The sequence below is a fragment of the Paramisgurnus dabryanus genome, chromosome 14 (genome assembly GCF_030506205.2).
Source record: "Paramisgurnus dabryanus chromosome 14, PD_genome_1.1, whole genome shotgun sequence".
Lineage (NCBI taxonomy): Eukaryota > Metazoa > Chordata > Actinopteri > Cypriniformes > Cobitidae > Paramisgurnus > Paramisgurnus dabryanus.
In genome coordinates this window covers 22972083-22999953 of record NC_133350.1, presented here as the reverse complement: position 1 = coordinate 22999953, position 27871 = coordinate 22972083, and the positions used below count along the sequence as shown (strand labels likewise).

The 27871-nt window shown below is 39.4% G+C and overlaps 1 protein-coding gene across 3 annotated transcripts; it reads right to left on the bottom strand.

The window, feature by feature from the left end:
* Positions 1-319: 319 nt before the first annotated feature.
* LOC135719079 (ATP-binding cassette sub-family C member 10-like) lies at positions 320-27871 on the bottom strand. 3 transcript variants are annotated; one of them, XM_065241626.2, is made up of 23 exons: positions 27746-27871; positions 27294-27517; positions 23839-25198; positions 23500-23727; positions 21969-22125; positions 21301-21464; positions 21092-21171; positions 20607-20778; positions 20046-20144; positions 19758-19947; positions 19594-19671; positions 19341-19520; positions 19138-19267; positions 18869-19061; positions 18439-18782; positions 17945-18114; positions 16818-16978; positions 15802-16055; positions 15549-15694; positions 15360-15457; positions 13010-13122; positions 11769-12786; positions 10529-10588 (listed from the first exon to the last, which is right to left on the bottom strand). In XM_065241626.2, exons 2-22 carry the CDS (start codon positions 27479-27481, stop codon positions 12651-12653), a joined length of 4641 nt encoding a protein of 1546 aa, XP_065097698.1. In that variant the 5' UTR covers positions 27482-27517; positions 27746-27871; the 3' UTR covers positions 10529-10588; positions 11769-12650. The 3 variants fall into 3 exon arrangements, with proteins under 3 accessions (XP_065097696.1, XP_065097697.1, XP_065097698.1); XM_065241624.1 differs by lacking the exons at positions 13010-13122; positions 15360-15457; positions 15549-15694; ... (16 more) ...; positions 27294-27517; positions 27746-27871 and adding exons at positions 320-9932; positions 10011-10150; positions 10280-10373 and having other exon boundaries at positions 10535-10588; positions 11769-12653; XM_065241625.1 differs by lacking the exons at positions 13010-13122; positions 15360-15457; positions 15549-15694; ... (16 more) ...; positions 27294-27517; positions 27746-27871 and adding exons at positions 320-9932; positions 10011-10147; positions 10280-10373 and having other exon boundaries at positions 10535-10588; positions 11769-12653.

The following is a 27871-nucleotide window of genomic DNA, read 5'->3' as shown; positions in this document are numbered from 1 at the left end:
AAATGTGAGAATGAGACAAACCATTACTTTTTTAGGAGGGTTTTTCTAGCGGGTAACTTGTAATTTTTTTATCCAAATGTCCTGCCTACCTAATCCAATTTTTAGGCAAAACTATTAAATGTATTTTATATTTGAGATATTTTCATGCTTAAAGTACTTTACAAAATCAGACAGCTGAATACCAGGGTTTTGTGTGACATAATTAATATAATTAATAAATAAAAATGCCCATAATTTCTCCATTATGAGACAGCAAGAACTGATCCTACGTTGGCTTTAGTTAAAACGTTTTGGTTGAAAAAATAACCGTTGTTAATACCAGTTGGGGTGTGGTTTATTAATGTAATATAGATACATAGATATTTTTGTTCATTTTAATCAATTTTATTTTCATATCACCTCAAATATTTTAGAACATCAACTTATCAACACCAGTTGTTTTTCATTGCTTTTTAGTAATCAAACAGTTCCTGGAGCTATCCTTTAGCTCAAGTGTTGGTACAGAAATATTTCCCACATAACACTTTATACATCCTTTATAACAAGATTATTTAACATTGAACGTTTATTGAAACAATATTGATTTATTCACCTTAAAAACTGAAATTTAGTCAAAATATATGTGACTAATTGAGTTCTTACATTAAATCTTATCACAATATTATTATCAACAAACATGTTAAGAAAAGTGCAATAGTGCTGTTTGCGCAATAGCACATACATAGACATAACATGGCACAAATAGAAGACATTTATCAATATGAAATAAACTTCCAGACTTTATACACATGCATAACCCCAAAACATTGTATTTATACATAGTACCTTTATACATAGTTTACAAAATATATATGTGAATACTAGATTACAATCAGGCATACAAGATTTCTTATCAGGCATGTGACATTGTACATATAAAATAAAAGTTTTTACAATACCTTGTATTTGGAATGTACTTATTTTATTTAGAGGTCAAGTATATTAAATCAAATGTTTTATGTTAACATTTAAAAAAAAAAACTCTTTTAAAGAGAAGTGTGTTGTAAGAAAGGTTTAGGATAAAGTTTGTGCAAACGCTACATAAATCAACCCACCAAAAATATCAACTCTGTAAACAATAGCAAGCAAATTCTTGTCACCCACCCACCTCCCTTTTTTTCATCATGCTATTACATATGCTTACGAAAGTTAAACCAGGCCCCTTTTGAAGTGCTTTCTGGAACCTCCAGATCCATAGCATGTAATCGCATACCATTCATTGTTTGTCTATGGCCACTTGATGTTTGCCTATATTCATTTTGCCTGTTTCCCCATCCATCTACCCTTGGCATCCCTTTATAAGTGTAGCATATATCATCAGTTGTGTAATTACGCCTAGGAACCATGCGAGATCTTTCATAATAACCCCCATTATTTCCCATATGGGGTGATCTCTGTGTGGTATACGTTCCCATGTTTGAATGGGTCAGAGCTAAATTCTCTCTACTTCTTGAAACGTGAACTCTTGGAGCTGACATGTGGTTCCAGTTTCCTTCAAATTCATAGCCACTTGATTTTGTTTTACGAACCCTTGACCTGGGTGGCCTAGGCATATCATTGTAGTGAGGATGTGATGATGTTGGACCTATTCCAGAAATTCTGATATCTTGGGGTGGTAAAGCCTTTTTGGTATTAGAAGAGTGAGGTATATATTTTTGCATTGTAGGCCACTGGGCATTTCCTGAAGATGTATGATAGGATTCCTGCATGTTCAGATCTGAAGCACCATATTTGTGATGAGCTGGTATTCTGATGTCTTCTGGGGGATCATAATAATTATATGTTTTTACAGTTATAGGTTTACCTCTTGGCACCGTAAAACTGTTACTGTCCCTTTGTGTATATGCACCAAAATCAATACCAGAACCCATATCTTGAAAATCAGTTCCTCCTTTAAATTTGGGGGGTTTTAGATTCATCTTTGGAGAATTGATTGTAGTATCTGGTCCTTCTTCTTTGCTGCCTAAGAGACTCAATTTTGGAACTTTGAATTTGCCAGAAGGAGCATCAAAGTCATAGTCTGGTGCATTCATATCAAGATTAGGTGTTTTATGACCTCTGATGTTGAAGTCTGGTGAATCATATTCTGGTCTGTTTATTTTGGGTCCTGAGAAACCAATATCAGGCATCCTGAAAGTAGGCGTTTTCATTTTTCCAGATGGCATGTCCATGTCTGGATATGAAAGATCTGTTTTCGGACCTTTGAGATCAACATTTGCTCCACGAACGTCAAAATCTAGGTTTGGACTTTTCCAGTCAGATTCAGGAAGAGAAATATCCATCTCTGGCCCTTTTGGCTTGCTAGCTGAAAATCCCAATTTTGGAAGCTTGAGTTTTCCTGAGGGGGCGTTCATGTCGAGGTCAGGTGCATTCACATCAAGATTAGGTTTCTTTAAAGTTGGTCCTTTAATTTTTCCTGTAGGGATATCAAGATCCATATCCGAGTATGTGAAATCTGGCTTATGACCTCTGATGTTAAAGTCTGGGGAATCAAAGTCGGCATTTATCTTTGGAGCTGACATTTCAGGAGTCTTCAGTTCATAGTCTGGTCTGTTTATTTTGGGTCCTGAGAAGCCAATATCAGGCATCTTGAAAGTAGGCATTTTCATTTTTCCAGATGGCATGTCCATGTCTGGATATGAAAGATCTGTTTTCGGACCTTTGAGATCAACATTTGCTCCACGAACGTCAAAATCTAGGTTTGGACTTTTGTAGTCAGATTCAGGAAGAGAAATATCCATCTCTGGCCCTTTTGGCTTGCTAGCTGAAAATCCCAATTTTGGAAGCTTGAGTTTTCCTGAGGGGGCGTTTATGTCGAGGTCAGGTGCATTCACATCAAGATTAGGTTTCTTTAAAGTTGGTCCTTTAATTTTTCCTGTAGGGATATCAAGATCCATATCTGGGACTGTGAAATCTGGCTTATGACCTCTGATGTTGAAATCTGGGGAATCAAAGTCGGCATTTATCTTTGGAGCTGACATTTCAGGAGTCTTCAGTTCATAGTCTGGTCTGTTTATTTTGGGTCCTGAGAAACCAATATCAGGCATCCTGAAAGTAGGCATTTTCATTTTTCCAGATGGCATGTCCATGTCTGGAAGTGTAAGGTTTGTTTTCGGACCTTTGAGATCAGCTTCAGGTCCATGAATGTCAAAATCAGGACCATGTATCCCAGCATTTAGTTTGGGAGTTGATGTGCTGAGATTAATGTCTGGCTGGTCAATGTCAGCATCAACATTCATTTGTGGCCCCTTTAAACCTGACATGCCAAACTTTGGCATCTTTAAATTTGGCATATTGAATTTACCAGAGGGGGCATTAATGTCAAAATCAGGTGCATTCACATCAAGATTGGGCTTGTTTAAAGTTGGTCCTTTAATTTTGCCTTTAGGAATTTCAAGATTCATATCTGGGGCTGTGATATCTGGCTTGCGACCTTTAATGTTGAAGTCTGGGGAATCAAAGTCTGCATTTATGTTTGGAGCTGACAGATCCATTTTAGGCGTCTTTAGTTCATAGTCTGGTGTCTTCATTTTGGGTCCTGAGACACCAAACTCAGGCATCTTTAGTTTTGGCATTTTCATTTTTCCAGATGGCATGTCCATGTCTGGAAGTGAAAGATCTGTTCTCGGACCTTTGAGATCAACATTTGGTCCATGAATGTCAAAATCAGGACCATTTATCCCTGCATTTAGTTTGGGAGTTGATGTGTTCAGATTAATGTCTGGCCGATCAATGTCAGCGTCAACATTCATTTGTGGGCCTTTTAAGCCTGATGTGCCAAACTTTGGCATCTTTAACTTCGGCATACTGAATTTACCGGAGGGACCATCCACATCAATATCAGGTGATTTCATATCCAAGTTAGGCCCTTTCAAGTTAGACTGAGGGAGAGACAAATCCATGTCAGGGGTATCAAGTTGTCCCTTGATTTTGGGACTTTTGCGATTCATCTTTGGAGATTTAAATGTAACATCAGGCTTACTACCCGAGAAACCAAATTTTGGCATCTTCAGTTTACCTGAAGGGGCATTTATGTCAATATCTGGTGAATTGACACCTAGGTTCGGGCTTTTCCAATCAGCTTGAGGAAGAGACAAATCCATGTCGGGTGTGTCAAGTCCTCCCTTAATTTTGGGGCTTTTGAGATTCAGGTCTGGAGAATTTACATTAAGATTTGGTCCTTTTGGCTTTTTACCTGTTATGGCGAATTTTGGCAGCTTCAGTTTACCTGAAGGGGCATTTATGTCAAGGTCAGGTGCATTCATATCAAGATTGGGCTTGTTTAAAGTTGGTCCTTTTATCTTACCTTTAGGAAGATTCATATCTGGGAGTGTGATATCTGGCTTGTGACCTTGAATGTTAAAGTCTGGGGAATCAAAGTCTGCATTCATCTTGGGAGCAGACAGATCCATGTCAGGAGTCTTTAGTTCATAGTCTGGTGTCTTTATTTTGGGTCCAGAGACACCAAACTCAGGCATCTTTAGTTTTGGCATTTTCATTTTTCCAGATGGCATGTCCATGTCTGGAAGTGAAAGATCTGTTTTCGGACCTTTGAGATCAACATTTGGTCCATGAATGTCAAAATCAGGACCATTTATCCCTGCATTTAGTTTAGGAGTGGATGCGTTCAGATTAACGTCTGGCCGGTCAATGTCAGCATCAATATTCATTTGTGGTCCTTTCAAGCCTGTCGTGCCAAACTTGGGCATCTTTAACGTTGGCATACTGAATTTACCAGAGGGAGCATTTATGTCAATATCAGGCGATTTGACATCTAGGTTTGGGCTTTTCCAATCAGCTTGAGGGAGAGACAAATCCATGTCAGGGGTGTCAAGTCCTCCCTTAACTTTAGGACTTTTGAGATTCAGGTCTGGAGAATTGACATTAAGACTGGGTCCTTTTGGCTTTCTTCCTGTTATGGCAAATTTTGGCAACTTCAATTTACCTGAAGGGGCATTTATGTCGAGGTCAGGTGCATTTACATCAAGATTTGGCTTCTTTAAAGTTGGTCCTTTTATTTTACCTTTAGGAAGATTCATATCTGGTACTGTGATATCTGGCTTATGACCTTTGATGTTGAAGTCTGGGGAATCAAAGTCTGCATTTATCTTTGGAGCTGACAGATCCATGTCAGGAGTCTTAAGATCATAGTCTGGTGTATTTATTTTGGGTCCAGAGACACCAAACCCAGGCATCTTTAGTTTTGGCATTTTTCCAGATGGCATGTCCATGTCTGGAAGTGAAAGATCTGTTTTCGGACCCTTGAGATCAACATTTGGTCCATGGATGTCAAAATCAGGACCATTTATCCCTGCATTTATTTTGGGAGCTGATGTGTTCAGATTAATGTCTGGCCGATCAATGTCAGCGTCAACATTCATTTGTGGTCCTTTCAAGCCTGTTGTGCCAAACTTTGGCATCTTTAACGTTGGCATACTGAATTTACCAGAGGGAGCATTTATGTCAATATCAGGTGATTTGACATCTAGGTTTGGGCTTTTCCAATCAGCTTGAGGGAGAGACAAATCCATGTCGGGTGTGTCAAGTCCTCCCTTCATTTTGGGGCTTTTGAGATTTAGGTCTGGAGAATTGACGTTAAGATTGGGTCCTTTTGGCTTGCTACCCGATAAGGCAAATTTTGGCAGCTTCAGTTTACCTGAAGGGGCATTTATGTCGAGATCAGGTGCATTCACATCAAGATTGGGCTTGTTTAAAGTTGGTCCTTTAATTTTACCTTTAGGAAGATTCATATCTGGGCCTGTGATTTCTGGCATGTGACCTTTGATGTTAAAGTCTGGGGAATCAAAGTCTGCATTTATCTTGGGAGCTGACAGATCCATGTCAGGAGTCTTTAGATCATAGTCTGGTGTCTTTATTTTGGGTCCAGAGACACCAAATTCAGGCATCTTTAGTTTTGGCATTTTCATTTTTCCAGATGGCATGTCCATGTCTGGAAGTGAAAGATCTGTTTTCGGACCCTTGAGATCAACATTTGGTCCATGAATATCAAAATCAGGACCATTTATCCCTGCATTTAGTTTGGGAGTTGATGTGTTCAGATTAATGTCTGGCCGATCAATGTCAGCGCCAACATTCATTTGTGGTCCTTTCAAGCCCTTTGTGCCAAACTTTGGCATCTTTAACGTTGGCATACTGAATTTACCAGAGGGAGCATTTATGTCAAGATCAGGCGATTTGACATCTAGGTTCGGGCTTTTCCAATCAGCTTGAGGGAGAGACAAATCCATGTCAGGGGTGTCAAGTCCTCCCTTAACTTTCGGGCTTTTGAGATTTAGGTCTGGAGAATTGACATTAAGACTGGGTCCTTTTGGCTTTCTTCCTGTTATGGCAAATTTTGGCAACTTCATTTTACCTGAAGGGGCATTTATGTCGAGGTCATGTGCATTCACATCAAGATTGGGCTTCTTTAAAGTTGGTCCTTTAATTTTACCTTTATGAATATCAAGATTCATATCTGGGGTTGTGATATCTGGCTTGTGACCCTTAATGTTGAAGTCTGGGGAATCAAAGTCTGCATTTATCTTGGGAGCTGACAGATCCATGTCAGGAGTCTTTAGATCATAGTCTGGTGTCTTTATTTTGGGTCCAGAGACACCAAACCCAGGCATCTTTAGTTTTGGCATTTTCATTTTTCCAGATGGCATGTCCATGTCTGGAAGTGAAAGATCTGTTTTCGGACCCTTGAGATCAACATTTGGTCCATGGATGTCAAAATCAGGACCATTTATCCCTGCATTTATTTTGGGAGCTGATGTGTTCAGATTAATGTCTGGCCGATCAATGTCAGCATCAACATTCATTTGTGGTCCTTTCAAGCCTGTTGAGCCAAACTTCGGCATCTTTAACTTTGGCATACTGAATTTACCAGAGGGAGCATTTATGTCAATATCAGGCGATTTTACATCTAGGTTCGGGCTTTTCCAATCAGCTTGAGGTAGAGACAAATCCATGTCAGGGGTGTCAAGTCCTCCCTTAATTTTGGGGCTTTTGAGATTCAGGTCTGGGGAATTTACATTAAGATTGGGTCCTTTTGGCTTTCTTCCTGATATGGCAAATTTTGGCAGCTTCAGTTTACCCGAAGGGGCATTTATGTCGAGGTCTGGTGCATTCACATCAAGATTGGGCTTCTTTAAAGTTGGTCCTTTCATTTTACCTTTAGGAATTTCAAGATTCATATCTGGCTTATGACCTTTGATGTTGAAGTCTGGGGAATCAAAGTCTGCATTCATCTTGGGAGCTGACAGATCCATTTCAGGGGTTTTCAATTCATAGTCTGGTGTCTTTATTTTAGGTTTTGACATACCAAAATGAGGCATTTTTAGAGTAGGCATTTTCATTTTACCTGAAGGTTTGCCCATGTGTGGAAGTTTAAGGTCAGCTTTTGGACCGCTGAGATTAACATTTGGTCCATCAATATCAGGACCATGTATCCCTGCATTTAGTTTGGGAGTTGATGTATTCAGGTTAAGATCTGGCTTATTAATGTCAGCATCCACATCCATATGTGGCCCCTTCGGACCTGACATGCCAAAGCTCGGCATCTTTAATTTTGGCATGCTCAATTTACCAGAGGGGGCATTAACATCAATATCAGGTGATTTAATATCTAGGTTCGGGCTTTTCCAATCAGCTTGAGGGATAGACAAATCCATGTCGGGTGTGTCAAGTCCTCCTTTGATTTTGGGGCTTTTGAGATCCAGGTCTGGAGAATTCATTTTAAGATTGGGTCCCTTTACTTTGCTACCCGAGAAGCCAAATTTTGGCATCTTTAGTTTACCTGAAGGGGCATTAACGTCGAGGTCAGGTGCATTCATGTCAAGATTGGGTTTCTTCAATGTTGGTCCTTTTATTTTACCTTTAGGAAGATTCATATCTGGGAGTGTAATATCTGGCTTTTGACCTTTGATGTTGAAGTCTGGGGAATCAAAGTCTGCATTCATCTTGGGAGCTGAGAGATCCATTTCAGGAGTCTTCAGTTCATAGTCTGGTGTCTTTATTTTGGGTCCTGAGAGACCAAGATCAGGCATATTGAATGTGGGCATTTTCATTTTTCCAGATGGCATGTCCATTTCTGGGAGTGAAAGATCTGTTTTCGGACCTTTAAGGTCAACATTTGGTCCGTGAATGTCAAAATCAGGACCATTTATTCCTCCCTTTAGTTTTGGTGTTGATGTGTTCAGATTAATGTCTGGCTGATCAAGGTCAGCATCAACATTCATATGTGGTCCTTTTAAACCCGACAAGCCAAAACTTGGCACTTTTAATTTTGGCATACTGAATTTACCAGAAGGGGCATTAATGTCAATATCAGGTGATTTGACATCTAGGTTTGGGCTTTTCCAATCAGCGTGAGGGAGAGACAAATCCATGTCGGGTGTGTCAAGTCCTCCCTTAATTTTGGGACTTTTGAGATTCAGGTCTGGAGAATTGATATTAAGATCGGGCCCATGTGGCTTGCTCCCTGAGATGCCAAATTTTGGCAGCTTCAGTTTGCCTGAAGGGGCATTTACATCGAGGTCAGGTGCATTTATGTCAAGATTTGGTTTCTTTAAAGTTGGTCCTTTAATTTTACCTGTTGGGATATCTACATTCATGTCTGGAGCTGTAATATTTGCTTTATGACCTTTGATGTTGAAGTCTGGGGAATCAAAGTCAGCTTTAATCTTTGGATGTGACAGATCCATTTCAGGAGTCTTTAGTTCATAGTCTGGTGTCTTTATTTTGGGTTTTGAAAGACCAAACTCAGGCATCTTGAAAGGGGGCGTTTTCGGATTCAAAGCAGCCATGTCCATGTCTGGAAGTTTTGTTTTTGGACCTTTGAGATCAACATTTGGTCCATTAATGTCAATATCTGGACCATGTATCCCAGCATTTAGTTTGGGAGTTGATGGGTTCAGATTAAGCTCTGGCTTATCAATGTCAGCATTAAGATTCATTTGTGGTCCTTTCGAACCTGACATTCCAAAATGTGGCACTTTTAAATTTGGCATATTAAATTTACCAGAGGGGCCATCAATGTCCATATCAGGTGACTTGATATCTAGTTTTGGGCTTTCCCAATCAGATTGAGGATAAGACAAATCCATGTTTGGGGTCTGAAGTCCTCCTTTAATTCTCGGGCTTTTGAGGTTCAGGTCTGGAGAATTTGTATTAACATCGTATCCTTTTGACTTGGAGAAGCCAAATTTAGGAAATTTCAGTTTCCCTGAAGGGGCCTTTACGTTGAGGTCAGGAGAATTAATATCAAGATTTGGCTTCTTTAAAGTTGGTCCTTTAATTTTACCTTTAGGAATTTCAAGATTCATATCTGGGCCTGTGATATCTGGCTTATGACCTTTGATGTTGAAGTCTGGGGAATCAAAGTCCGCATTTATCCGTGGAGCTGAAAGATCCATTTCAGGAGACCTCAGTTCATAGTCTGGTGTCTTTATTTTGGGTCCTGAGAGACCAAAATCAGGCATCTTGATTGTGGGCATTTTAATTTTTCCAGATGGCATGTCCATGTCTGGAAGGGAAAGATCTGTTTTCGGACCTTTGAGATCAACATCTGGTCCATGGATGTCAAAATCAGAACCATCTAGTCTTGCACTTAACTGAGAGGACGACATTGCCGGGTTTGATCCCTTTATACTTCCATCATAATTGACGTCTGCGAGCTTCATGCGATCTGCGTTGTTAAGGAAAGTTGCAACATTTACCTTTCTCTTAGAGTTAGCAGTGCGGAAATGCATTAAATGGGGTTCACTGGTATCAGTGTCAAGTGTTTCTCCTTGGGTTGTCACATTAGGCATGCCTTGTCTGCTTGTTTTATTTCCTTTCATGAATCTCTTAACTTTAGTATTGTAGAGCTTATCATAAGAATCCTTCCACACCTGTTGACACATTTGATACAAATTAATGTGTGGTATAATTAAAAGTCACAAGACAATGGAAATGTGATGTGCACAAACCTCATTTGGAGCTCTGACATCTAGACTATCCATGCTTCTGCTGGATTTTATAGAAGGACTGTTCACCTTATTGTCAATCATTCTTAAAATAGCTTCACTTTTCTTGGGTTGCGTGACGTGAATGCTGGCACCATCATCTTCTGAAATAACAATGTAATGTTTATCATACCTTATTATCAACACTTTAAAACTGTTTAATTGTGGTTTTCTCCATATCCAGACAAATGTCACACTCTACTGCATAAACACTTTATAAGAGCATTCTGTACCTTCAAAAAAGTGCTTGTCTGTGAACTCCGACTTCTCTCCAGGTAAATCATCTTCAAGCAGCAAGCTGTCAGAGAGGGATCTTCGATGACCAGCCTGCAAAATCCAAGACACTGTCATGGCACTTTTACATAAAATAAACTGATGTATGCATAAACTGATGATGTATCCATATTCCTAAGTCAACTGCACAACTTGAAGATACATCCTTTTAATTACAGAAAATTACAATTTGAAATGGAAAAAAGTTAACATACCATTGCTCTAGTATTTATATATTTACAGTGAAGAAACGGTTCCAAAACTCAAACCTGTTGACGTAAAACAAAGGAGGTTTAAGTCTATGTCATCTCTGAATAGAACTATAAGACACAAATGCTTCAGTGCTGGTGAGTTTAACCCTCTGGCGTCTGAGCAAGTTTTGGGGCCTTAAAGAAAGTGTTGACATGGTCTTACATTTGGTCTTTTTTCAGTGGTTTAAAACACATTTTTGTGATCACTGCATTTAGCACAAACTTTTCGACCCCAGTGGGATATAAATTACTGTATTATTAAAGCTTTTAAAGATATTCTCCGATTTCTAAACAAGTGAAAGCCATTGGTAGGTTGAAAGTGTAAACACTGCTCAGCTTTCAAAACATTGCTCTGACAGATGAATGCAGCAACATTGCCTAAGTCAATGTTGTGATTTTGCGGTGGGACGATCTGTTTAGTTATCTATTGTCCGGGTCATCATTTTGCTTTTTTATTGCAGAAACATACTTGAGCTTTAATGGTTGTTTGCTCATTGCAGTCTCAATAAAACTTTAGGTCAGGCCCTTCATACTTTAAACTCACCGAGTACTTATATAATTTAAAATGACACACCCATTTTGCATTATAAAATTGTCTCTCGCAATTAAATCATCTCACACGGAGATTAACGTAGAGACGAAACTGTGAGGAATTCAAGGAATTTTGGGATAGTTTAACAGAGAGTTAGGAACAGGTTAAGCCAGAACAAAGGAAAGTATGAAGAGACCTCACCTTATTAACCACACCTTCAATTTAAACTTGTAAACATGGTAGTGGATGCTAAGATGATCATCTTTCTGTATTTATAGACCCATACGGTATTTCATAACCTACAATTTTCACAACCTAACAATTACAACTAATACTTTTGGATATTTACATGAATCCAGGTTCATAAAGGCATGGTACATGAATGCTAAAAAACGCTGCCCGCATTGCACAGTACTAGTTATAGTAATAATGATGAGATAAGGTCGTGCTGTAGTAAAGTAAGCAGTGCAAAATACATTAAAATAAACAATTCAGAGACATCTTTTTCCAGAAAAGTGATGCTCTGGATAGTTATCCATAAGACAAAGAGCAGAGCACATACACCTGCTAAGCATTCAAACTTTATCTGAAGTCCTATAAAGGCTTTGTTTATGCAAACATTAGACACAGAAAACAGTCAGCTTAAATAGCAAATAAAAGTCTTACCTTGTATTCCATGACACTGTATTAAGCTTTAAAATCCTTGTTAAATATCAGTAGCGATAATGTGTCATGCTGAGAAGTTCTGACACGCTGAAGCAGAAGACCGTATTTACCTCTGTTCTCTTCTTACTGCTTGTTGAATTCTCATTGCGGCGAGTAAAACACCTCGAAAGTTGCCAAACTGGTTTAACCTCCATCTATGAGCTCACGCACTTCACAATGCTTCAGCATCATTGCTTGTCCTTGACTGGAGGTAAGGTTACAAAACAATATAAAACCACTCCCTTAATCCAGATCGATTGGAAGAAATCAAAAGAGGTGGTTAAAATAAAGGACAACTATGCACACAGGTACTCCCATATGACTCATATGTGCCGAGTTTGAAAACTGTCACCTGTTAGGCGTAGTCCCTCGCTCTCACCCTGCTGGAAAGTGTTGTTTGGGCGGCGATGGACTTATGGCGTGTTCACACCTTCAATGAAACTCATTTTGCTTTGTGAACATTCAAGATGAGACAATGCATTGAAACTATAATATTAAACATATTAAAACAATGCAATGTTACGCCCTACTTGAAATCCTTTTGATTGGCTCTTTTCAAAAAACCAAAATCAGATCTTTAGTGTGAATGTTGTTTATGTTTATTCACAAATCTGTGAACCAGACAATAAGTAAAAGATTATTTTACATTGTAAAGAATTGTTTATTATAACAAAATCCCTGAGTTTGACATTACGTAACATGACTGCTGGTATATGCAAGTACTTAATGCATTAAGTTTAGCAATGGGCAGAGATATAAAGGGAGCACTAAAGGTAATTTATTAAAATCCTTCTGCATTCGTCTACAAACTGAAAATGCAGTATTCATGCCTGTAGCGAATGCTCAGTCTTCTCCTCCCTGTAAGAGTTTCTTGAAAACAGAATCCTGTTTTTGGCACAGAGCATCTGGGCTGTCAAACTCCACCACTTTCCCAGCATGCATCACTAGTACTCTGTCGGAGTCCATGATTGTATTTAGCCTTTGGGATGAGAAAGATGGGTTGGGTTTGTACACTATGACTATTTATTGAAGAATGTTGCAAAGGTCGCTGTGACAACCCTAATTATTGTAGCAACAGAGATTTTATTGGCAATGTTATGTAATAAATCAATATTGTTATGCTTTTTTAAAACCACAAAGATAGAAAAGATATGGGCTTTGAACTATTGTTTCCCAAATATTAAAGAGCAGTAAATTAAAACCTGTGTGCGATGGTGAGAACGGTTTTATCCTTGAATTTTTCTCGAATGGTTTTCTGTAGCAGAAGGTCGGTCTTCTGGTCAACACTGGCTGTGGCCTCATCAATGCACAAAATCTATTGAAGCAAAAAAGAGGTTAAACAGGTATTTGTTTGTTTTTCACAATAGGTCCCAACAATAAGGATGTTCGGCTGCCTGAGGCCAGAATCAAAGAGGTCAGGTTAATGTTTAAAATATTGTGTTTGTGTATGTTTGGTTTTCTGTGATGTTTGGACATTATTATTTTGAATTATATGCTAATACTGGAAAATTACACTATAAGCAAATTAATTTAAAAATGAAAAAAAAAAATGTTTTTGCACTGCATGTCAATTGTGACCCTGTCTGTAAAATCCAGGCTCCTCTTCATCTAATTATGAGATAGTTCGATTTAATCTTTGCTTTCAATTTTGACATGGCCTTACTTTGTCAATATTAAAGATATAAAGTTATATTTTCACTGAATGTTCATTACATTACGCAGGATGATTTTATGTAGAAAGTAGAAAATCACAAAAATTACTTTAGCTGGGGTTCACTGAAAGTTTCAAAATTTTCTAATGAATATATATATATGTGTGTGTGTGTGTGTATGTATGTATGTATGTATATATGTATATGTAAAGAAAAGATGATTTTACATGCCCAGCCATTTTTATTTGGCCTTAAATTTATTATCAATTTTTTTAAATTAATATATAAATATTATGTGTGTATATATAAATTATATGTGTATATACACTCCCAGACAAAAGTCTTTTTGCTCGTGTACAAATTGACATGAAGTGTCGCTTAAATATATTTCTAATCAAAAATTTTTACAAGAAAAATGGCTCATTTACCCAACAGCTTTTGTAATGATGTTTCAGTGCAAAACGAAACTGTCAAAAAGTATTCTGATATTCACAGCTTGGTAAAGCCCATTGAGTCAATTTTTGCAAAGACATGAGTGTTGTCACCTTGTCTTATGAGCTTCATCTGTGACTAATAATGGATCAATTAGGTCTCAGGTGTGTATAAAAAACCCTAGTACACTAGAACTTCACATCAACTGCAACTTGACCTCTGCAAACATGCCTAAGATTCACCCTGAGACTAAAGTTTTGATAATCAAGAGGCTGAAGACCAGATCCACTGCTGATGTGGCAGACACCTTCAATGTGTCTCAGAGTCAAGTACAGAGGATAAAAAAAAGATTTGAAGAGACCGGAGACGTTTCTCGAAAATCCAAGGTCAGCCCATTTTCCACTGGAGAAGAGCTCCACGAGACCTGGTCACCTGAAGTCCCTTTGTCAACCAGAACAGTTTGTCGGATGTTGTCTCGAAATGGCCTCCATGGTTGAATCAGTGCCCAGAAGCCAGCACTAAACAAAAGACAGTTGAAAAACCGTGTGGCCCACAGCCTGCTAAAAGGATGGACGCTGGAAAAGCAGAATCTTCTGTTGAATTACACCACTGTCACCTCAAATATTGCAGGAGACCTACTGGAACCCGCATGGATCCGAGAATCACACAGAAAACAGTGAAGTTTGGTGGCAGAAAAATCATGTTTTGTGGTTACATCCAGTATGGGTGTGTGTGAGATATCTGCAGGGTGGAAGGCAACATCAATAGTCTAAAATACCAAGAAATCTTAGCTAACTCTTATATTCTCAACCATAAAAGAGGCCAAATTCTGCAGCAGGATGGTGCTCCATCGCATACTTCCATCTCCACATCAAAGTTCCTCAAGACAATCAAGATGCTCCAGGATTGGCCAGACCAGTCACCAGACATGAACATCATTGAGCATATGTGGGGTAGGATGAAAGAGGAAGCATGGAAGACGAAACCAAAGAATATTGATGAACTCTGGGAGGCATGCAAGACTGCTTTCTTTGCTATTCCTGATGACTTCATCAATACATTGTATGAATTCTTGCCAAACCGCATGGATGCAGTCCTTCAAGCTCATGGAAGTCATACAATATATTAAATTTGGATCTCACAGCACCACTACTTAATTTACTGACATTTTTGTATTTGCAGTAAATTTGTTCAATTTCTGTATAGGCGACAAAACTTTTGTCTTGCCAAAATTTGACCTTTCTGTCTTGATTAAAGGATAAATATTTTTCCCAGTAAAACTAATTTATTTCAGTGGATTAAACATCATTTGGGAGGGTTTTAGCTTTTCATATGAGCTATTTCTAACACCAATTGATTAATTAAAAGTCAGGTTAGTAGCAGGTGTTTCTACAAAATAGAGAAGCGACAAGACTTTTGTCAGGAAGTGTATATGTATTTTGTATTTGAACAAACATGTGACCCATACATTAGCCTCAGTGAGCAAAGCCCGAGCAAGACACAGCAGCTGCCTTTGTCCCACAGAGAGAGACTTTCCTCTCTCCCCAACCTCAGAATCCAGGCCACCTGTCATAAACAGATAAATCGTACATGTAAAACTAAATCCTTTCACAGAGCAGATGGATTTCACATGTCAGTCAAAGATTAAAAACCTCACCAATTCTTTGTACAACATCTCCCAGATGGCATTGCTCGAGAGCATCCAGCAACCGGTAGTCTGGATGACGCCCATGCGGATCAAGGTTCTCTCGCACTGAGCTGGAGAACAAGAAGGGATCTTGAGGAATGATGGCCAGCTTTGATCTATAGAGGGAGACACAGGAATCATTAAAGGAATCATTAAAATAATAATATACAGTTTGTGAAACTCATCTGGCTAACAAAATAGAAACAGGAGCTCTAACTCTTACCTCAGGTGACCAAGCCTGACTGAGCCGATGTCCACTTCATCCACTAGAATCTGACCCCGATTCAGATCCACCATGCGAAACAGGGCGAGAAACAATGAGGACTTCCCAGAGCCTGTACGCCCCACGATGCCAACCTTCTCACCAGGTAATATTTCTAGATTGACTCCATCAAGAGCGTTGGGCAGGCCCGGCCGGTACGCCAATACAGCACCCACAAACTGAATTCGGCCCCGTTCAGGCCACATGTCTGGAACCTGTAGATTAGTTTTAGGATAATGTTCTGCATTGGACTATAAGGAGTGTCTGAAATGTTCAATACTGGTTTCCAAGGGTTTTCGATAGAATAGGAATTGTGGTAAGATTAAGAAAAGTCATATTTTTATACAAAATCTAGAATTTTAATTGGATCTTTAATGGATTATGTGAAATATTATTGGGTAATTCATGTAAATAATTTAGGTCATGGGGTAACAATAAAGTTTAGGACTTCCTCTTTTAAAGGGCACAAATTATGACAATTTTTACAAACTGAAAAGTTTCAGGTGTACCTAGAATGTCTAGCTTAAAATAACCAAAATGCCCCCAAGGAGGAAAAAAGTGCTGTTATCATGTTTAAACTTTTAAATGCAAATGAGCTTTCAGTTAAAAATAGATCTGATTCCTGTGAATAAGTTCAGAGACAATAATATCTTTAGCCGCATTAGTCCTAAAACATGATAACAAACATTTTTAGAAAAGCTTTTAGGTAAAATAACCAGTCAGTCAGTGGCCATGGGCGGGGCTTTATTAATGTGACATCACATTATCAAGAGAATCAAAACAGCATGTCTAATGAGACTGCTTTGGTTTAATGGGGATTTTAAAAAAAAGGGAGTGGTCTTTTTTATTGTACGGTTGTTGTGTTTACACATTTCCAACACACGTTTATGTCCTTGTAAAAGTGGATAATAAGTGCCCTTTATTAAATCAAAACAATTCCAAAATGTGCTTTTTTGCCCCCATAGGACTTCTCTGACCTCTGTGTTAGTTTGATGAGGCTCTTGTGGGATGTTGGTTGAATATTCTTCGGTACGCTCCACGCTCACCAGCTGCATCTCTGTCTGCGCAAAGCTAAAAATCAGGCCTGACAGCAGGTTGGTGATGGACAGCGCGTAGGACAAAGACAGACCCACCAGACCTGATGGAATGGAGAAGATTTAGCACCTCCTGCCCATATCTTAATCAACCAGTTAACAGTGGCGGCTCGTGACTGCTCATCCGAGGGGCGCAAATTCAAAATATGTGTTCGGAGTGTCATGAGTGTTGCTTGTGTTTTCAAAATATGTGTTTGTTGTGTCATGTAAACCATGTGCATCACGTGTTTTGTCAAAATAAATGCCTGCTGCACACGCATCAAAACCATTTATGATAAAAGAGACGCTCACGTTCACAAAATACACGCAAGACACTCCCTTAACACTAAACTCTGATTACGCATGAGATTATGCGAGTATCTGGTAAACGCGAGCGTCTCTTTACTCATAAACCCTTTAGATGCGTCTGCAGCAGGCACTTATTTTGACAAAACACGTGATGCACATAGGTTCACTCGATGCGCCGAAAACATATTTTGAAATTACGAACCACACACACGACGGGCTACATACATGTTGTGACGAACTTTGCATTGAGGGCCCGCGAAAAAAGAAGTCATCGGCCGCCACTGCCAGTTAATCATTTGTAAATGTCTTAAAGGGACAGTACACCCAAAAATTAAAAATTTGTCATCATTTACTCACTCTCAATTTGTTCCAGACTTGTATAAATTTCTTTGTTCTGCTGAAAACAAACAAACAAGCAAGTCTGGGTCACCATTGACCTCCATAGCATTATTTGGTCTTACTACTGAAGTCAATGGTGCCCCAGATCTGTTGTTTTCAAAATATCTTAATTTGTTTTCAGGAGAACAAAGAAATTTATACAGGTTTGTAACAACTTGAGGGTGAGTAAATGATGACAGAATTTTCATTTTGGGGTGAACTATCCCTTTAATGCTTTAATTATTTAAGATGTAATGATACTTTAAATGAAGCTCAAAGCACTTTTTGTAAGTCGCTCTTGAAAAGAGCAACTGTTAAAATGCCCTAAATGCAAAATAGTTAACCTGGATCGATGGATTTCATCTGATGCTGGATAACAGCAATCACGCTGATGCCGGTTACCACAGTGACACCAATCATCTGAAGGCGAATGTCCAACCACTGCATAGCAGCGTTACTGTTGAAGAGACAGCGTTGATTCTGCTCTAAACGCCTCTCATTCTCTTCCTCAAATCTGCTCATAAACACACAAAAAACACAGGCTGTCAACAGAAATATGACATTATCATCATTAAGCTATTTTGAAAAAACTTTAATAATATATAATAATATAAAAAGGTAAAAATTATAAAAAAGTTAAATATATTTAAAATTTACATAAAAATATTTTTTGTTATGCATTACTTTAAATATAAACTTTGCATGCTTGATTCAAAATTTGCTTGCTTCATTTGATTTATCTCTACTGTCATTTCTTTTATTTCTTGGGGTTAGGCAGGACATGTGCATCCTAAATAAGATCTCAGGACGTAAGGACAAATACAGAGAGCTTTAAGACCTTGCAGTATGTCCACTGGCTCGCACTGTGGCCAGGCCACTGAGAGTCTCTGAGAAGTGTGAATAAACCGGTGAGAGAGTGAGACTGCACAGTCGTTTGAGCTCACGGGACGAGTGACGATAGAAACACTGAGTTTGGTAGTACAGCGCCCCCAGTGGAACCAAGGGGAGCAGCACCCGGGGCAAACCATAGCTCATCACAACCAGCATCCCAACCAGCCCAAACACATTCGCCAGGAGGATGTTCAAGACAAAGGGGAGCGAGTCATCCACACTGTAAATATCGGAGGAAAAGCGATTTAGGATGCGACCCAACGGTGTAGTGTCGAAAAACGTCATGGGGGCCTAGAATGGGAAAAGCATAAAAATTATATAAATAAATGCACACATACATAATGCTTTACTAAAAGACGTGCATGTCACCCAAATACCTTAAGTACACTGGACAGCAGTCTCTTATGAACAATGGTAGCGGCACAGATCCCTCCGTAGGCGAAGAGAAAAGCTCGAGCAGCTGTAAAGAGTGTGTTAGCTGCTGCCAGAGATCCATACACGCTCATGTAAAACTTTAGGTCAGAGCTCACATTCCCCAAAGTCTCTGAATCTCGATCGAGTACGTAAAACCTGACATGATAATTATAATTAATGTCAATATTAATAGAAATGTTTAATACATTTTTTAACGAAATGTTTAACTCACGAAAGACTTCCAGGGGAGATTATAGTCAGTGTTAAAAGTGGACCGGCTGACAGAGACAGCAAGTCAGTGACATTGCCTTTTATATGTGAAATCCAATGAGACAACCACCAGTCAGAGACGTTTTTGGAGGCTGGAACAGAGTAACATTACTTTTTTAATGTTATAATTTCACATTTAGCTGATTCTGATATGGCTGTAAGTACCTTGCATTAGAAAGAGGGAAAGCAGGACTAACACTGCCATGCATCCACCCACTGCTCTCCAATAGGAACGATACACGGCCCATGAAAGCTTGCCCATTTGTTTCTGCTCCTCCCCAAACGTATTTAGCTCCGCCTCTGGTTCCAGCTGATTGGTTGCTGGTTCATCCTCACCTAAACTATCTAAGATAGATTTGTATTTATAATCACAGCTCATGCGGTCATACCCAAATGAATGAAAAGCATAAGTGAATACCTTTCTCCATAGCATTGCTGTTGTTCTTGCTGTCTTTAGGGACGGCTTTAACAAAAGACAGAACTTCACTTGGTGTCCCTAAAAAAATAAGTGAGTTCATACATAAATAACTGCAAATTAATATGCAAATACATATAAATTAAACAGGAACATTTGGACAGTACCCGTTCTTATTGTCATCCCATTCTCCATCACCACAACCACATCCGCCTTATCCACAAACTCTATCCGATGGGTGCAAAGAATTCTTGTCTTGTTTCTGAGAATTCCCAAAATGCATTTCTCCATGAGATGGTGGGCGACGTCGGCATCTACGGCTGCTAATGGGTCATCCAGCAGATACATTTCTTTGTCCTAAAAAAAAATATAAGAAAGGATGTACTATAACAGACATATCAAATATCTGGCCAAACCAGTATAAATATTTAAGCCATCACTCAGCAGCCTCGCACCATATAAACAGCCCGGGCCAATGCAAGACGGCTCTTCTGTCCTCCGCTCAGAGTGACGCCATTTTCACCCACCTCTGTCTGATCTCCATTAGGCAAAACCTGAACAAATAACAACAGTTCAATTTGATTCGTAACACTGAAATAATACAGCTCATAACATCTCAACCACATAACATAAAATGGGGTCCAAAAGTCTGAAGACACAAAACCTAGGCTCAAGTTTTTGGATAACTTGTCACAAAAAGTTTTGGTATGCTTTGGGGCAGTTTACCAGATGGGTTTTAGTTTAATCCAGGACTAGGCCTAGTTATATTAGGACATGCATGTAGTTTTTACAAACATACCTTACAAAAAACATGACTGGTGTGCATCTTGAGACAAACCAGCGGCACTGATATATTTTAAGATATGTCCGTACAAGATGTTTTTAAATGAAGGCAGCATAAACATGCATTTTAGTCTGGGACTACGATGAGCCATGTCCGGGAAACTGCCCCACAGATTTTTGTGTCATACTGTACAAAAATTCAAAATAATAATAATAATCTAAAATACACTCACATTTAGATCATCAGCAAGGGCGCAGGCCTCAATCACAGCCTGATAAAACATGCTATCAAAGTCTCTGCCGAAAAGAATATTGTCCCGCACTGTCGCGTGCTGGATCCACGGCTCCTGGACAACCAATCCAAATCCCTGCTCTCTTCCGTGAACAGAAACATCCCCTCCACACCTACAGGAGATTCATAATTAATGCTCGCTCGATACTCAAAAGTGTTAAGCTTAACTCTTAACTCTGATTATACTTGAATTTAAGCGAGTATCTAGCAAACGCGAGGGTCTCTTTTATCATAAACCCCTTTACGTGTCTGCAGCAGCCACGTATTTTGACATGAAGTGTGATTGTACATAGGTTCACATGATGCACCTACACATATTTTGACATGATACGCCACACACACGACGAGCTACATACATGTTTTGATGAGCCTCCCCGGAAGAGATCTCATGACACGCTACTGTTGGATATTTTGAATTTGTTGTACCTCTCAAGTTCTCCTGTTATGGCAGCCAGCAGTGAACTTTTCCCACAGCCAACCTTCCCCACCACGACCACCAGAGAACCCTGGAGCAAAGACAGAGAACCATTTACAAACCAACAGACCAATATAATAGATCAACTAGATCTAAGTCAATCAATTTGGATTTTTTTACTGAAGATCAACAATTCAGCTGATGGTCCTGCAGCACAAACCCTTTTGATGTTGATGTTGAGAGCATGTAGGTAAAAGCTTCTGGGAGATGACCCCTCCTCTGTCCTGTCATCAGATATGCCAACAGAATGTGCTTCTTCTGACTGCTTCCAGGAGAAACTTGCCTGGTCCATCTGAACTACAGAGGAAGGGTCTTCAGGAGACACTGCAGAAATGAAGTAAAATGTAGATGGTGTTTTTATGTAAAATATAAGAGTTAATTTATTGTTAGGTGAGTGAACAAAAGTAACGCATAAAGCACTGAACAACCAAATATTCTTTGTACGCATGTTAAAAGGTAACTGTATGTAGGTTTCTGACTGTACTAAATTAAAAAAATACTATAATATATTCATAAATATTTAGGAAACATACTAAATTTACGGTAGATGTCTTCTCGTGTCCAAAGAAATGTACCCGATCTGAAATGACCCGAATCACTTTTACCTGAACTCGACATGCATACATACAAAAAAAAGACAGACTGGACCAGAATGTAAACGGCACTGACATGTGTGCAATCTGCAGCCTTACACGCAGCAGTCAGATGGAAAGAAAACCGGTGGCCTCGCAACCAATTTGGCCATTTATTTCCATTTGTTATCTGACCAAGCTCCTTTAAAGGTACATAAGGCAATGAGCACTATCATGAGATGTAGAAACCAAGTACCTTTACTGTAATAGACGGCGAGGTCTTGATCTTGTAGTGTAAGGAATCGCTGAATACGATCCAAAGACACTTTGGCTTCCAGCGTTCCATTCAGCACCCATGGAAAAGCATTGAGTGGCAGGATGAGCATCCCCACTAGAGCTAGAGTACTAAACACCTGTGAAACAAGAAGAGTATGAAACAATATTTGACACTGGACCACAAAACCAGTCACATAAATCATTAGTATATTAAAGCAACACTCTGTAGTTTCCATGTAAAAATGACTTACAGCTCCCCCATGTGGTTGCAAAGCGCAACAGTGCCTGGTATCAGACACTCTTCTGCAGGCAGGGGGAGGGGCGGGGCTGGGCTGTGTTTCCTACCCTCCACCGCCACTTTGAGTGTGTGCTTGTAGCAGCTAGGAGGCTGCTCAGGTTTCAGCAACAGTACAATTTGTCCAGTTAAAAGTTGTTCTATCACTGAAATAATTTTAGAGACATTATTTAAAGGTAAAAAAAACTACATAGTGTTGCTTTATGTAAAGATCATGTTTCATGAAGATATATTGTACATTTCCTAACGTTAGTGGGTCAATGACGTTAATTATTTTGTGTCCGTATGGTTCAATTAAATGTAAAAGGGTTCAAATGTAAAAATAAATTGCAGATTACTTTGCATAGATTCCCTTTTTGAGGACCAGGTCTTAAATTTCTGACTTTATTTCATTTTGAAAGAATATTTGGCGGATAATTGCAAAAATGTCAATGTGGTGTAACCAAGCTGTGTCAATTGGTGTAACTAGTTTTTTTTTTTAAATAAAAATATATTCATAAAAATGTGGAATAAAATGTTTAGTGTAATATGGATTTTTTTTACATACATTTTTACATAATTTGTCAAAGATTATTTAGAAAACAGAGCTGTTTTCAGAGTATGTCAGGACAAATATTACAAAAAATATTAAAATGTACATTTAAAAATAACTAATAAAATAATATTTTAAAATATTTTTTTTATTACCGTTGCATGCCATCAAGGTAGATAAAATATGTCATATTTCTTATTATTTGGTGCAATTGCCAGTTACACCATTTTACATTTTCAGGTCCTTGTTCTGTGATGTGACATGTAGACAATTTTTTTTTTGGGTCTGTAATGCCTTAGAAGCTTCCTAAAAACCTCTCTCAGATAGCTCTATTAGGGTGGGGACTTTAAACAAGTGGTTTTGCACCTATTTGGCTCCCCCTACTGACTTAACTTGCAATCTCATTACTGATTGGCTGACTTTGCTGCCACTCAAAAAATGTAGCCAATTATTTTAAAGTGGAGGCGCAGTGAGATGCCTGTGATGTCATAACCATCAGTTTTTCAGATTGGGCCGTTTTCTGGCTGACATTTCTAAAAGAGGAATTTCTATGAGACTGAGATGTTTAGCATGTCTAGCACTTTTTGTATGTTCGTGAATTCGGGTAGACTACCATTATTCAACAAAGACAAGGTAAAAATGTTTTTTTTTTCATTCTCTGTCCCCTTTAAAGGGGCTACACACCTTTGCAGCTGTCAAACTGTTTCCCAGCAGGACGTATGTGATGAAGGTGAGTATAGAGATGACCACAGGTAAAGCAGCCCATGTGTATACACACACAGCATCCAGGTACTTGAGAACTTTCAGGTGATGTAGCTCTTGTTTGCGAGCTTCGGCAATCTTCTGAGTGAAGTGCTCTTCCCAGCTGTAGTATTTTAAGACCCGAATCCCAAAGAGGATCTCTGTCATTAGCTTAGGATAAAAACAAGAAGGAGTGATAGTTGGTTAGTATTAATTTCATGTCAAGAGTGATGCAAATGATAAAAGAATACGAAGATATTTAGTAGAAATGCATTAAAATACCTTTACTCTTCCATCCTTGTGTACCAACATCTGCTTGTTGTTTTCTAGTATTCGTGATGCCAAGACTTTATTTAAAGGCACAAGCAGCAGGGCCACACCCACCCCTCCTAAAAAAGCCACGCCAACCTGTAGGTAAAGCAGGTAAAGTGCGAGGACAAACTGGAAGGGAAGACTCCAAACCTCATGGAAGCTGTTGAAGAAATTCACCAGACGATCTGTGTCAGTGCTCATGAAGTTGACCACCTCACCCATGCTGAAGCGGGCCAGAGCAGATCCACTGACCTTAAGAGCTTTACTGTATATGACAGATATCACGGCAGCCCGAGCCTCCAGTGCAACCTTTGAAACTTCATACACAAAGATGTTTCTCAGGATTGCAGCAACAAACGTACTGGCAAAAAGTCCCACAGCGCACCACACACCCTGGCTTAGTGGCGCCCCTTCTTTCTCCATGAAACCCACTAATGCACTTAGAAGCAACGGACCTGCGAAAGCAAGCATACTAGCCACTAACTTCAACACACCCAGTAGGTAGTAACGTAGACCAAAAGCCTTGTGCAACACTTGAAAAAGCCTGACATCCTGTTTTCTTGCACCCTCAGATACCTCCTCAGGCTGGACCTCACTCCAGGAGTTTTCCTGCAGGTTTCCTCTAAGAGGTCTATCAGATCTCTCCAAACCTTTCGAATTTAGACATTTCTGCCAGCATTGGTGGAACCGGATTGTGACCGCTTTAGTGCGCAATCGATGGGGCAGCTGGAAGACGTCAGATGGCCTCTCCAGTTCTCCACGTTTGCCTCGCCTTAACAGTGGATTAAGCCACAGGTAGAGGAACCTGGAGAGCAAGCTGCAGCCGTCCTCTGCTACAGTAACTCCATCATCGAGCTCCGACACAACTAAAGGAGCCACATCCTCCGCATTACAGGAAAGAAGGTCCCTTTGAGTTCTGTAACAGGGAAAGGTATAGCCAAGAAAATAGACCAGAACCAAAACAGCCCTGGCTATCGTCAGAGCAAGACGGATGACCTGCAGAGGCTTAGAGAAACCAACATGAATGTTTTCTTGGATGTAAGTAGCGAGGGTGAATGCGAGATTAGGAAGTGAGAAAATCGCCAGCACAGGAAGTGCAGCTGGACCTCGAGTTCTTCTGTAGATGGACCGCTGTAAAGCCAAAACGGCACCAAAATGGACCAACCAGGCCAACAAGCAACATCCATCAGCTAAGACGTCCAGGTATATGTCTGGGGCCTGAAGTTCAAAAACGAGGACCAGGTCTCCAACAATGAGAAGAGCCAACAGCAGGGCGGATGCGGCCCGGAAGCCCCAGCCAATGGGAAGGGAGGAAGCAATATAACTAAGCCTGTGGAAAATAATGCAAGGATTATTAAAAAATAATAATAATTTGACAATCGAGAAAGAAGTAGAAGAAGAATTGTATAGGGTGACCATACGTGCCAAAAGCGGGGTGCATGGTTTTTGAAAAACACTTGGAAAAGGGAGTCAGGACGAATACCAAAACACACTTGTAGCCAATCAGCAGTCATGGGCGGAAATCCCGGGGGGGTCGGGGGGGACAGGACCCCCCCTATCTGAGGGTTGTCCCCCCTAAATTATCATTAGAATATGTGTATTGAAAATAATTTAATGATTTATAATACTTAAACTAGTTGTGTAAGAAGTGAAACAATACAAATGCAAACGGAGCAACAACAAAAAAACGTTTTAAATATTTGGATTCCCCCTCCCTTGCCTCACAGTGGTTTGGTCCACTGCCCACGCCCCTTTTACCTCACCACCACACATTCCGGTGGTAGAGAAGTGTACGGAGCCGACGCGTTAATAAGCTATATACAATACAACGTTTCCCATCACTTATCAGTTTATCCTCATATGTTTTAAAACTGGACTATTTTGACATATAAACATGAACATATTTCGTTTTCTGAGAACAGAAGCAGATAAACGATCAAGAAAACATTTTTATGCATTCATGCAGAGGTGAGGCAGAGCTGAAAGTAACAAATTACATTTACTCACCTTGCTGTAACTGAGTTTTTTGTGTACTTTTACTTTGAGTAGTTTTTAAAATCTGTACTTTACTTTTACTTAAGTATGTTTAAAGTATTGTTGGTTACTTCGCTACATGTTAAATCATATCCGTTACTGAGTAAAAATAAATAAAAAAGTAAGGTGATAAAGACGCGCCACGGTCGGATGATTGATTGATGGGCGGGGGAACGCGCAAAAAGAACCATGGAGAGGGACGAGACAGGCGCAGGCTAATGCAGACCCTCAATTCAATTCTTACGAAAGAAACCCCTGGCCATTGACGCAAAGCGATTGTTTCATTCAGGTAGGGTTCATGCTCTTGAGTACGGAGTTTGAGAATTGCCGACCGTGTTTAACCGCTAATTTGCACGATGCATTTTTAATACATGCGCATTATCTTCCGAGGTCTAGCAGCTTCGCGTCAAGTCAAACAACTTGAGAACGTCCTCGAGAATGCGCAGATCATTAGACATTGCAGAGAGAGAGAGAGCGCGAGAGAGATAGATTGAAAGACATCAGGTACACAGGTCTGGGAGCTAATAAACGTGTAAAGGATGTATAGTGTATAGCCATGGCACTCATCTCATTATATGTTCATTTATGTATATAGTTTAATAACAATGTATGTTACCAGCAATACATCAATTACAACCTTCATATAATGATTGTATTTACTAGCTGCTGACCTCATATTATTTTTGCTTCAAAAGTGCATAACTCACCTGTAAAAATCATTAAATAATTCCATAAATGTTTCTTAGTTATAAAAAGCTTTTTATTTTATTAACATTTGTTATTGCACTTTAATTGTAGAGATGTTTACAATTAAAAACATAGTTTGAGATGTATATATCCTTCCTTTGTGAACTATACTAGAAACCTCTCCCCGCTGTAAAAAAGTAACTCTTAAAATTAAAATGACTTTTTACTTGAGTAGATTTTTAGACCAGTAACTTTACTTTTACTTAAGTAAAATATTATTAAAGTAACTTTACTATTACTTAAGTAGAAAATTGTATTACTCTTTTCACCTCTGCATTCATATGTATTAAAATTAAATTTGCGTCCGTTCATAGAGAAAGAGAAACGTTTTCTATCTGTACCCATTTCCTTGCAAGTACAATTTTGCCTGTATTATTGGTGTCCCCTTCAAAAATTGTTCTTGAAAAATTTTATGTTTATTGTCCCCCCCAACATTTAGATGAGATTTTCGCCCCTGTCAGCAGTAAGGTGCGTGTTTACTAACCGACATCGTTGGCTGGGTTGCTTATGTGTGGGGCGGATCTATCAAAAGAATGTCCAGATACTATTGGGGTAGGGGTGTGTTTGTTACGGTGATTTCAAATATCACCATTGGCTTTCAGAGATCATGCACCCCGCCTTTAAAACAAGTTAACTACACCTACCTGGGCACACTAATGTAACAGACACAGAAGATGGCAATAATAGCATGCGAGAGTGATCCAAATATCAGCTGGTTCAGACAGGGACTGATGGTCCCATTCTGCCACACAGGTAATGGTGTGTCCACACCAGTGTGACATAGCTCTGATATGAGCTCAGCAGGTCCAAATCCAGCTGGACTGCCCTCCATGGCCTTCTGAGATCATATGAGGACTGGAATGCAGTCCTAGGACAAACAGGATTGTCAAGATTTGAAGACAGACAGATATGAAAGAGAGCACCGACAAAGCTTCACATGCCCTGTATGTTGCCTACATCACACTAGTAGGTACTAAAACTTAATGGGCTCAGTCAGTCAGAATGTATCCTAATTAGTCTGAAATCCATCTTGAAAACCAAGAGAACTAAGAGTCTGCTTATACGTTAGTAGAATAGTCATATAAACATTTAGTACCTGCTGTAAGTGTAAATGTTTTTATTCTCCAGGCATCATGCACGTCAGCGCGAACTGTGAAGCGAAAAGCTTTGAAGAACTTCCAACGCAGGGTTGCCAGATCTGCGTCGCAAAACCACCCCACTG